Here is a 12,548-nt window from a genome sequence, read left to right on the forward strand (position 1 = left end):
AATATTAATATAATTATTATCATTAGTTATAATAATAATATTAGTTGTAGTGTTAATAATATTGATATTGTTAACAATATATAATAATACTAATATTACTAATCTGAATAATAATAGTACCCGAAAATAAAGGTGCACGTTCTTGTTGTTGAATTTACATGGATATAAATTTGCAGATAATTTACTTTTTTTATGGGCAATAAAAAATAAATAGGGGAACCACTTCAGGCGTGGTTCAACCCTTATACATAAAGAGCAAAACACCTTATCATACTCCTACCATGAAACACCTACCTGATTATCTAAGGAACAACCAAACTAATCACAGAAAAACATTAAACAACCATCCTCATACAATTCACTGGGTTCAAAACCCAATTAGAGTACTTGAAGGAAGCACAACGGGACTTTGCGTAAATCCACGACCAAACCTTTACCTGTACCAAAGCGAATACTTCGAGCGCATCTACCACCCCCTATCGAAGGACACGCAGTTCCTATGATTCCAAATACCACTCACAACTCCAACCCAAATTGCACCCCAAACATCATTAACCGAATCTGAAGCTTGACTTAACCTGAACTGTAAAAAAGTTTGCCAAAGGATCCTTATGAATAACGAACGACACGCCTAGCCACTTAAAACAAAGACACCAGACACGCCAAGCAAAGTCGTAGACGGAAAACAGATGACTCGACGACTCTTCCACCATCCCACACAGACAACACAAGGGATTCTCAATCAGCACCCCGCATCTTTCCAGATTTACCCTAGTAGAAACCTTATTCTCTATCACCCTCCAAGCTGTGAACAAAGAAGAAAGCAAGGCTTTGCACCTCCACAACTTACTGTAAACTAGAGGGACCTCCTCAACTGTATCATTCCTAACTTGAACATAGGCTGAGTTAACCGTAATATAAATCTCTATCCGTAAATAATAATTCATATGTATATTGAATTTATCCACGATACTGACAAATAAAGATCCATAAATAATATTTGTATATAATGCTGAATTTACGTACAAACATATATCCTAAGTAATAATTTATGTACAATTTTCAAATTTATTATAGTGTAAGTTTACAAATGAGAGAGACCTCCTTATATATAAAAGGTGAGTTCATCTAAGAAGGAGAAGATACAATGAAACTGAGTTAACTTTGCTAATCACACTACAAGAAATATTGATGTTAATCTCTCAAAAAACCCACACAAAGACTAAAGGGAGACACTAAATGATAATTAGAGTGAGTATAGTGTTCCTTTTAGTCTTTTTGTGAGTTTTTTTTTTTGGAGACTAACATCAATACTCTTCTAAACATAATTAATACATAATAATTTCTTGAAATTAGGAACTCCTTAAATTAGGGAGTACACATTGATAGTTTCTTGATCTAGAACAATTTTGTTCTTATGCTTTAAATTATTTAAAGTAATTACTCCTATGTACTAATATTTCAAATAACATTACTTTTTCAATCTTATAATTTATATCTACATATCAATGTATAATTTTTTCCCAATTAGTCCCCTTATTGTAAAATATTTCAAACATATAATTTTACAGTTTACATTACATAATATTTCCTTGTACCAACTAAATTATTTTAAATCGCACAATTAAAAAACATAAAAATAGATAAAAACAACCTACTTCAATATTGAAAAAACTAAATTATATATTTACTTCTACAAAACTAAATTATTATTTTTTTAAAAATTTATATCGACATGAAATAATAAACTCCAATTTATTACATTTTTTTTATCGGCTCCAATTTATTACGTACATTCATACATTGTCCTCGATTGATTGAAATTCCTAGAATCAAGCATCATTTCAATGTCAACAATATAAAAGAAATACAGAGTATCAACTTCAATGACGAATGCTAACCAAAAACAAATGGTTCGAATGATGATTCAAGAAAATATAAAAAAACTATATTAAAAAATGTTTAAAAACGACTCCATTAATGCATACACCACTTGAAGCCAACGTGCAAAAGTGTGTTTGCTATTGTTAGCTAAAGAAATCTCACTACCGATTTCACTCATGCAAGCACTACATCGGGTCCACGTGAAGTAACATGTTTACTGCGATTTTTATGTTTTTCAGATCCCTTAAAATTGTATTTACGTGAAAACCCATTACCTGATCTATTTAGAAATTTGTTCTTTCTTCTTGTTTTTAAATTTTTTTTTTTTTAAATTACAATTAATTTATATTTAATATAATTTATAAAAGGTTAAATTATGTTTGGGTATCTGAAAAAGAGCAAAATTGTTAAAATGGATTAGTCATATATGTTTTGCCTCCCCCAGCTTTTAGGTCGTCAAAAATAAATCAGAACGCGAGCTTGTCCTTCATATTCAAGGAAGTTCAGATCGTTTTTCCAACAATGAGTGAATTGATAGAGTATAGATAAATTGAAAAATTGTTATTTACATGTTAATTATAGATTAAATATATTTTTTCATTACTATAAAATTATGGATTAAATATGTTTTTTCATTACTATAGGTAAAATTGATTACTTTCCTAGAGTTTAAACAATAGACTTTGTAGTAAGCGAACTATTGAAATGAGTCATTACCAATGTTTTTTTTAATAAGAAACGACTTTATCTGTGAACTGTAATATAATATTATAATATTTACGTCAACAATAAGTCATTTTAAAATATTTTAACATCATAGTTCGCATTGAAAATCAGTTTATCATAAAAAAAACTGGTAATAACTTATTTTAATAATTTTCTTACTACAAGTATCTAAGAGGTCTAAAGTTTGGACTAAAGACAAAAATCAATTTTGCTTAAAAATGTAGGAATGAAAGACGAAAAACTTATTTAACATATGTCTAAGATTTCAACTCTACATACACAAAAAAAAAAAAAATTGCATTAAAGTACATTACTTATTTAACATATATCTAAGATTTGAACTATACACACGAAAAAAAAAATTTGCTTTAAAGTACATGGAAAAAAAAAAACATAAATATCACATATATAAGATTTTAACCAGGAAAAAAACTAATTTTAAAAAATAAATAATAAAAAACATATTTAATGAGGTTGTTATTGAAACCTAATTTGAATTATAATACTACCTATTTGTAATTTTCTAAAACACGTTTAAAGTACTAGTAATAAATTAAGTTGTATTTAGTTTAATTACCATAAGCGTTTCGCGCATGTTTTTTAAAGAACTGGAAATAATTCAGGCCAGCTCACTTGTTTCACTTTCCGGCTTAGCGTACCAGATCCTGCCATTCTCATAATTTCTCGAGCCTTATAAATTGAGAAGTATGGGAGATCAGAATGAACAGCAATAGAAGAAGCAGAAGTTCAATATGGCTCTGTTGTATTTCAGTTTCATATTTGTGCTTTTTCTCTTTTCTCTTAAGCTCTTCTTCCCAACAAGAAAGTTCAGAAACCTTCCTCCAGGACCATTTTCTTACCCTATAGTAGGAAACCTCCTGCAACTCCAACAACCTTTCCACCGCACTTTCACTCAATTGTCTCAAAAATACGGCAAAGTCTTCTCTCTCTGGTTCGGTCCCCGTCTCGTTGTCGTTGCTTCTTCGCAATCCGTGGTGCAGGAATGCTTCACCAAAAACGACATCGTATTGGCCAACCGACCCCACTTTCTCCTTGGCAAGCACATCAGTTACAACAACAGCACCATCCTTCACTCCTGCTACGGCGAGCACTGGCGCCATCTCCGCCGTATCTTGTCCCTGGAGGTTGTCTCAACGAACCGTTTAAACGCTTCCTACGATATCCGAAGGGACGAGCTCATGAAGCTCATGCAGAAGCTCGCTCACGTCTCGCGCAATGACTTCTGTAAAGTCGATCTCAAAACCATGTGAGTTCTTATCAAGTCAAATAAGCTTTTTCTACATATATTGCATCACTCAATTTTAAACAAGCTTATACAGAAGTCAACAAAAAACAACCCATTTTAGGAAATTCAAATTAAATATTTTTTATTTCGAAACAAAGAGGTTAAAATTATATATTAAAAGTAATATAGGGCTAAACATGTGTTTTAGCATTTTTTTATATAGTTTTATTCCTATAGTATGTTCGGAAAATGTAAACTAGTATTCCTGTAATACTAATTAAGAAATAACTTAAATTTATTGATAAATTATATTGGTCAGTCACTGAGATTTCTTGAAACTACTTATATTTTCTGGTTTTTCAACAATTAGTTAGCAAAACAATTTCTTACATTTTATATATATATATATGGGGGGTTAGTCCTATTATATACATGACCTAATGTATAAATAACATCTCTAAATTAAGGTTTATGGAAACGTCGTTTAACACTATGATGATGATCGTGTCGGGAAAGAGATTTTACGGTGATGATTGTGATGTGAGTGATGTGGAGAAAGCAAAAGAATTCAGAGATATTCTTAGAGAGATGGTGGCATTAGCAGGAGTAAATAATCGTGGAGACTTCTTGTCTTTCATGAGGTGGTTTGATTTCGATAATTTGGAGAAGAGGCTGAAAAACATTGGTAAGAGAATCGATGCATTCTTACAATCACTCATTGACGAAAGTCGTATTGCAAATAAGAGTGACAATACTATGATAAATCAACTCCTACTTCAACAACGATCACAACCTCAACAATACACCGATCAAATCATCAAAGGACTTTGCATGGTAATTATTTCTATAAATATATCTTTTTATTTTTAAATGCATATCACTATTTCATTCTTGAAAAATAAAGATTATCATGATAAAGAAATTGAGAAGGATATTTTTCCTTATGAGATGTACTAATACTTTTTGTTTTGGATTTTACAGAGTATGCTTCTTGCAGGAACAGATACATCAGCCTTAACTTTAGAATGGGCAATGGCTAATTTATTAAATCATCCAGAAGTTATGAAGAAGGCAAAAAAGGAAATAGACAGTCATGTAGGTTCAGATCGTCTGGTAGATGAATCTGATATGTCAAAACTTAGTTATCTTCAAAACATTTTTCACGAGACAATTCGATTGCATCCTGCTGCTCCACTGTGGTCACCACATTTGGCTTCAGAAGATTGCAGCATAGGAGGATATAATCTCCCAAAAGGAACAATACTGTTAGTGAATGCTTGGGCTATTCATCATGATCCAGAATTGTGGAGTGAGCCAACACAATTTAAGCCTGAAAGGTTTGAGAAGGAAAGTGAGGCAAGTAGTTTACTTTCATTTGGATTAGGGAGGAGGGCTTGCCCTGGATCAAACTTGGCTCAACGTACAGTGGGTTTATCTTTGGCCTTATTGATTCAATGTTTTGAGTGGAAACGAATTGGTAAAGAACAAGTTGATATGTCTGAAGCAAAAGGCATCACTATATCAAGAAAAAATCCATTGGAAGTTATGTGTAAAGCCCGTCAATCACCACCAATCAGTGTTATTTAAAGAATAAAGATTTGAATGTGTACTGATTTCAGATGTGCTAGTGTTATTTAAGGAATAAAGATATTCTCATGTATGGAGAATAAACATGATTGTACTATGTTTTGTGTGTGATAAGTTAGATTTTGTAATAAATTTATATCATGTTTATACTGTTTAATATGATAATTCATTTGATAAAGCATATAAATATAATTTAAGATTTTAGTTATAATAGATATTATGATGATAAAAATAAGCTTTTTTGTAATTTAATTTTAATTATTTTCTATTATAGAATTATGATAGATAAAACATTAATAATTCAGATAGATATATATGTAATAATAATTATTGGATGAAAATTAATAGGCATATAAATGTAGTTATTAATTTAATAATTTAATTTTTATAATTATTTGAATTTCAGACGGTTAGTATTTTATAGTATTAATTAAATTGATATTGATAGAATTAAAAACTTATAGTTGTCGGAAAAATACGGCAAAGTCTTCTCTCTCTGGTTCGATTTCCGTCTTATTGTTGTCGCTTCTTCGCAATCTGTGGGGAAGGAATGCTTCACCAAAAATGACATTGGATTGGCCAACAGACCCCGCAAGCACATCAGGTTCAAAAATAACATTATGAACCTTGATACGTTAGCATCCAACATCTTTTTCATATTTATTTTATAATTTAATAATAATATTTTTTATACATTTATGTACCGGTCGAAATCGAACGAACTACGTCATGCGATATAAGTGATCGATCGATTGAAAAAATTGATTATATTAAATAGCAAAGAAAGACATATGCAACAAATCCGATAACATCCTATAAATCCGGTAATATCCTATAAATTTGATTAACACCCTATAAATTTGATAACCATGCTATAAATAAGCTAATATTGTTTTATTAAAGATAAGTGTTAGATACATCCCATAAGTGAGATAACTTATTATTAACACTATAAATAAGCATTGTTACACAAGAGTAAGGTACGTTTTTATCAATACATCATTCACTCTTATATAGAGCACTTACTTAATCGTTGGAGAACCTTTTGCAGGTTAACTCCCGACCGAGTACTAGGGAGTGAGTACGAGAAGAGGAAAGAGGAGAGATCGAGTATGAAGGAGCGAGTACGTGAAGGAAGGCGACGAAGGAGCGACTGAGGAATCAAAGACAATTGTTCCAGCCGATATCAAATACTATTTAGGCCCTATCAGTCTATACAAGTACAATTGGTGTCCACCGTGAGATCGAGATAAATTCAAGAGAGCAACAAATGGTTTTGACAAGACAGATGATGAACAAGAAAGTGACAGAGGCCGAGCAAGCAGTTATGCTCCAAACCTTGCAAAGAGAGATAACATAAATGCATCAGAAGAACATGGAGGAGATATAGGCCCTCCACCAGAAGAACGAGGAGGACGTACAAGTCCTTCGAGAACAAAAAGACCAGATGAAGCGACAACTAGCCGAAGCCATGCTCGAAACCGGGAGAGGACCTTGAATGTTAGATCTGGAAGTAAGAAGACCACCACCCGGACCAGGGCCTCAGGTTTTGGGTCTGGAAGTTGAGAGACAACCATCCTGGAAAATATTTGAGCATACACAAAATCAAGAGAGGACAACTATTGTCCAAACTTATACCTTTAGTCAAAGTTACTTCTAAATCTTTAAAATACTCGTCTACACTTTTAGATCCTTGATGAAGTCGTTGGAGCTTCAACAAGAGTTCATTCTTATAATTAGGAGGAACAAACCGCGTGCGTGTGCATAACTTTAAATCACTCCAAGAGACCACGAATGACCTCTTGTTTAGCCCAAAGTCCATTATAGTTTGATGTCACCATTGCATGACATAGTCTAAAAAATATAGGAAAGCTAATTTAACTTTTTGGTTCTATTCAACCTCATACACATTAAAAAAAAAATCTACCTTAGCTTCCCATCCTAAGTACACATTAAGGTCACTTTTCCCACCTAAACTAGGTAACTTTACAAAAGGAAATAAATTCTTTGGTTGATGTTGATAATGGTGCCTAGCTTCATAATTATGCACTCTCCATTCTTCTTCTTCTTCTTGACTTCTATAGCGCATGTAATTTCTTGTGGTTCTTCTAGGCTCCCGCGTGCTTTCTCTAGATTGTCTCTCTCTCGAGTATCCTCTAGACTTTGCATTCTTTCAATTAGTTGCCACATTTCCTCTTCCTTGTGGGCCAAGCTCCTCTTGGTATCCTCAAGTTCCCCCAAAAGACGTGTCTTTTGAGGAGATAGAGGTTTTGAAGATTCTATCGAAGACAATTGAGCCATGATTTGCAAAAATGGAAGCAAAAAATTAGTGAAAAATAACAATTTGACGCACTCACTCATGTGTATCACTCGGCTATTTAGTAAAGGATGGAAAAAGGTTAACTTTACTCAAGGAAGGTTTTGCATATTTTCCAAAGGGTTTACACATGGTAGCAACACTTCAAGTGAAAAAGGTCAAAACTCTTATCACTTGCTCATACAAAGAACTCCAACATAACTTTAAGAAAATTTTAAAGACAATCAAGAAAAGTTTAAAGAAAGAAAGCTAAACCAAAATGGAAGTATGATGATGACAAAACTTAAACAAGAAAAACACTTATGAAAATTCAAAGAAACTCAAACTTTTAACTATGAAGTTTTAATTTTCTTAGAAAGTGTAAAAGTAAGAAGGATAAAGTTCCACAAATGTGAAAACAATTTGCCACATAAAAATAATCCTCTTAATACTTTATTTAATCTTGAAAAGTGAATTGCACTCAAATTTTCACAAATAGATTGAGATTCAATTCATATGATCAATTGAATTCTTTGTTTGGAACTAATTCAACTTCCAATTAAATAAACTTTAATTACTTTTAGTTCTTCACAATTAAAAGCAAAATAAGAAGAATGGATTTAAAGACTCCTAGAACACTAAGAACATAAGACTCCAGAAAAATAGGTAAGGAAAAAAAAATTGACACAAATTGTACTGACCAGTGCTCGGCTCTCGGTACTATTTTTTATGCTCGGCTCTCGGTACTATTTTGTATGCTCGGTTCTTTGAGGCGTGAGAGGTTAGCTCGGTCGTTGGCCTTAGATGAGACCTGTGCAGATGGCCCTTTTTAGGGAAGGCCCAAAGCACGTGATAGGGTTGTTATGAAGAGTAATTTTATATATACACCTACTTATAGATTTTATTTGGGACGGTAAATATAATGTTGTTATTTTTACATGTTTGTTATGGATATATGGCAATATTTCCCATTACATATTTTTTGTTGCATATCTGTTGCACGTGGCTAGTTATTGTAACCCTATTAAAATAGGGTTATGCGGTAGTAACAAAAGAGGGTCTGCGGATGGTACTTGAAGATCAGTGGTGACCATGGTAGGTAGTTTTTCTGTTACAGGTAAAAGATTAATGTGTTTAGAATATTTTCATTTAAGATTTTCTTATCTCCAGAGAGAATGGTTGCATGTTGCATGTGCGAAAATAAAAGGGGAGTGAGTATCCAGGTAAAGGTATGCTATTTTTTACGCACTTTCTTAACTGGTTACTTTTGGTGAGCTCTAACTGACTTGATCGTCGGAGTGTAATCAACAGGTAGGGCGCCCTCTGTCTCAACTGAGTCTTATTCTAGTGCGACAAAGATTCACGAACTCGGTTCCAGAAGAGGTAGATTCAGGAGGGGGAATTCAACCTCGAGTCAACCAGCAACTCGGTCAGCCGGTAAGAACACAAACAACTCATTCTCGTATCTTAGAAAATGTCTTCGTTGGATTTCTGATCAACGAATCGCTGAACTGTCCTGCCGCGATCCCTTGTTCAAAAACGGTGATCATCACGTCTTCATCATGCGCTTGGAGTTTTACCGTAAGCGCCCATAATCTATTCAGATAATACTTCAACGACTCTTCCTCCCTCTGCCTTACATTGAAAAGGTCATACAACTTAGGAGGCTTGACCTGGTTGACAGAGAACTGTTCTCTAAACAATTTGGAGAACTAAACAAAAGAGGTGTTGTGAACATCGGGAAGCCCACTGAACCATTGTAAGGTTGTATCTGTAAAAGTACTCACAAACATCTTACAATGGATGACGTTCGTTCCTCCAGAGACAATCATCTGGGCATTGAATGTCGTGAGATGATTTTCAGGGTCCTCTACCCCTATGACAAAGGCAATCTTGGGTGTGATATAATAAGCTGGCACGATCTCATCCATGATCGCCTACGAAAATGGTTTGGGACTATCTCTAAAAGGCAAGTTCAGACCTCGTTCCCTGGTGGAACGTTGGTCACGTTGGTATAGATTTCTATGTAATTCCTCATTAGACTTGCACAATTCCTCTTTGGCTATCTGGGAGGCCTCGATCTCTGCCATCATCCAATTCTGCATAAGTGCTTGCTCAGCTTTGGCTTCCTCTCGGATTCGTTCTTGCTCTTGTTTATACTGCTCATTGGCCTCTTGGAGAGCCCTCTTGGTCTCCGTGAGTTGTTGTAAGGTGGGGGCATCGCTTCCTTCAGATCCTTGTGGTCCTTGCCTAGTGTTTCTCATCACGTCGAAAAGCTCAAACACGAATGTGGATGGGATCAATTTTTATCGGGCCCCACAGTGGGTGCCAAATGTTCTCACCGGTTGACCTTCAGGTTGACTGGATTGGCAACCTCCACTTCTAATGTGCCTATTCTTTGTGCACTGGAACAACGCTCCGCTGAGACAGAGGGGACTCTACCTATTGATCACACTCCGACGATTAAGTCAGTGAGCGCATACAAAACAATAATCAGTTTCAGTCTCTAACACTCAGAAACAACATACCTTTACTTGTGGTTCAAGCCCCTTTTATAGTTATTCCTTTAACAACTTTCACTCACGAGAATATAATCTCTAGTGAAAGCATAAAATAATAACAGAAAATCACCTGCTCACGTGCTCCTTTCATGTTTGGGTGCTAACAACAAGAAAATATTATGTTCGCATGCACCTTTACTCACGGTGCTAACAACAGAAAAAAGTGCACTTTTATTCTCGAGTGCTCTCTACTTATTTAACATCTTTATATATTCAAACAACAACTTAATGCATATATTTAACTAACAACTTTGTGCATATATTCAACTAACAATTTTGTGCATATATTCACATATATTTCGTTCTAACAACTTAATATATATCGACATATATATTTAATTAACAACTTTATGTTAATATATGACCAAAATTATTATTTTCTCTATTTTAATTATTCTCCACCGGGCTTACCAACGAAACTGGGTCGAGCCCATGACTCGCTTTTGGGTCCAAAGCCGAGTTCATCATACCTAGATACCTAGACCGAGGTCCCGAGCACACGAGCACTCTTGTCTAGTACAAAAGGCAAGAATGACATGAAGGTCCACATGTGCTTATGTGAGTTGATTTTTAGATGTTTTCATTTATGGTGACACTTTTACTTAAGATTGGGATTTTAACAATTAAGAGTGAGGAGCTAAGGAAGATTCCCACTGGACACGAACTTAACCAAGTGGTTAAGTAAGTGTGAAGGTTCATTTCACATATGCAAAGATGAAAAACAAGATATGGTGAGGATGAGATTCAATTACAGAATTGAAATGGGCACAAGGTAAACATGTCATGGCCTCCCAAATGATGCACCATACTCATGATTATGAGTGAAACCCAAGAACAACAATTAAGAGAAAAAGAGATAAGAACATAAATGGAATGGAGGAATGGTAGGAAAATGGAATGAGAAAACTTATGGTGGTGGGTGAGAAATGTCACGCGACTTGGAGGGTGATATGCTCCAAGATGAGTGTGTTGACCGCCACTTGAGAACTTCCCAAATAACTCAAGATAAGACCTCAAACCTAAGATGACATAATCCTCACTAAGAGCTCACACAATTTGTGCATAGTTTCTTTACTTCATACAAATTCAACTTGTAAAATACAATAGGTAGACCTTCTATTTCTAGGTGAATGAGCCTTGGAAAACAAACAAGAGGGGTAGGATGGGAAAAGGGAAAAAATGGGCAGTCATAGGGTTTGACTAAGTCAAACTCGCACCCTAGGCTTGTCCTTCTAGAAACTAGGTCAAATTGCCTTCCTAAAGGGCTAGGAACAAGCTAAAATGATATCTACACCTCCTATTATGTTAAAGGCACCTTATTCTAGCCTATCTTTGCTATTTGGACCCCTAAAGTGAGTCCAAATTATTTACAAACATATTATCTTTTTTTAAGAAGACCAAAAAGAAGAACTTCTGATATTCAGGTTTATAGCTTCTTCTTCTTTTGTTGATTCTTTCTTGAGGCTTGGTGGGGCTTGACTTTGTATCTTGAGATGACTAACCCTTTTGGGAAGTTCTTGTTGTGTCCTTAGTTATTTGTCGGTTTGTATCATGTGATCTCCTCAATGGAGAGGATTTTCTTCCAATGAAGACATGCCCCTGGTCACTATCCCAATGGAGAGAGTTTGCACCAATAAGGATGTGACACTTGTCACACTCTCATTTGAGAGGTTTTGATACACTTTCTCCTATAAATAGGAGTCTCTTGTACATGTATTTTCAACTTTAATTTCAATAAAGAATTATTGTCCAATTTTTGAGACACTTCTACTTATCCAAGTTATCTCTAGAGTTGTCTTCTTGCTAAACAAATTTCTAGATTCCGAGTAGTGTTAGTCCAACCTCACTCTAAAAACTAAGTGTTGACCTAATCTCGCTTAGGCTCCTCCTAGTAGCGTTGACCCAACCTCACTCTAGAAACTAAATGTTGGCCTAACTTCACTTAAATTCTTCAAAATTGTTCAGAGAATTTTTTTTTATATTTGAGTGTTTTGATTTTAAAGTCATATATGTTTTGTCTAAAGTTATGTTTAATCCAAAATTGTCATAAACTCCACTAATTGAACTTTTTGAATTTTTTTTCAAATATCTTCATGTTTGAGTTCTTAAATTTCTATAAGATCGTTAGAAATTTTCTTTAAAGTTAGGTTTCATTATCATTTTCTTTAAAATTCATTTTAAAAAAATTTCGTGGTGCAAAACACAGAATCGAGAGGTGAGAATATCAAACGGATATGTTTGTGAATTT

General features: G+C 34.2%; 1 protein-coding gene across 1 annotated transcript; it reads left to right on the forward strand.

Annotated features, from left to right (window-relative positions):
- Positions 1-3,188: 3,188 nt before the first annotated feature.
- LOC137837234 (cytochrome P450 81E8) lies at positions 3,189-5,600 on the forward strand. The gene is made up of 3 exons (XM_068646172.2): positions 3,189-3,877; positions 4,324-4,690; positions 4,838-5,600. Exons 1-3 carry the CDS (start codon positions 3,363-3,365, stop codon positions 5,441-5,443), a joined length of 1,488 nt encoding a protein of 495 aa, XP_068502273.2. The 5' UTR covers positions 3,189-3,362; the 3' UTR covers positions 5,444-5,600.
- The last annotated feature ends 6,948 nt before the right edge of the window (positions 5,601-12,548 follow it).

This window comes from Phaseolus vulgaris, chromosome 4 (genome assembly GCF_051622355.1).
Source record: "Phaseolus vulgaris cultivar YP4 chromosome 4, ASM5162235v1, whole genome shotgun sequence".
Lineage (NCBI taxonomy): Eukaryota > Viridiplantae > Streptophyta > Magnoliopsida > Fabales > Fabaceae > Phaseolus > Phaseolus vulgaris.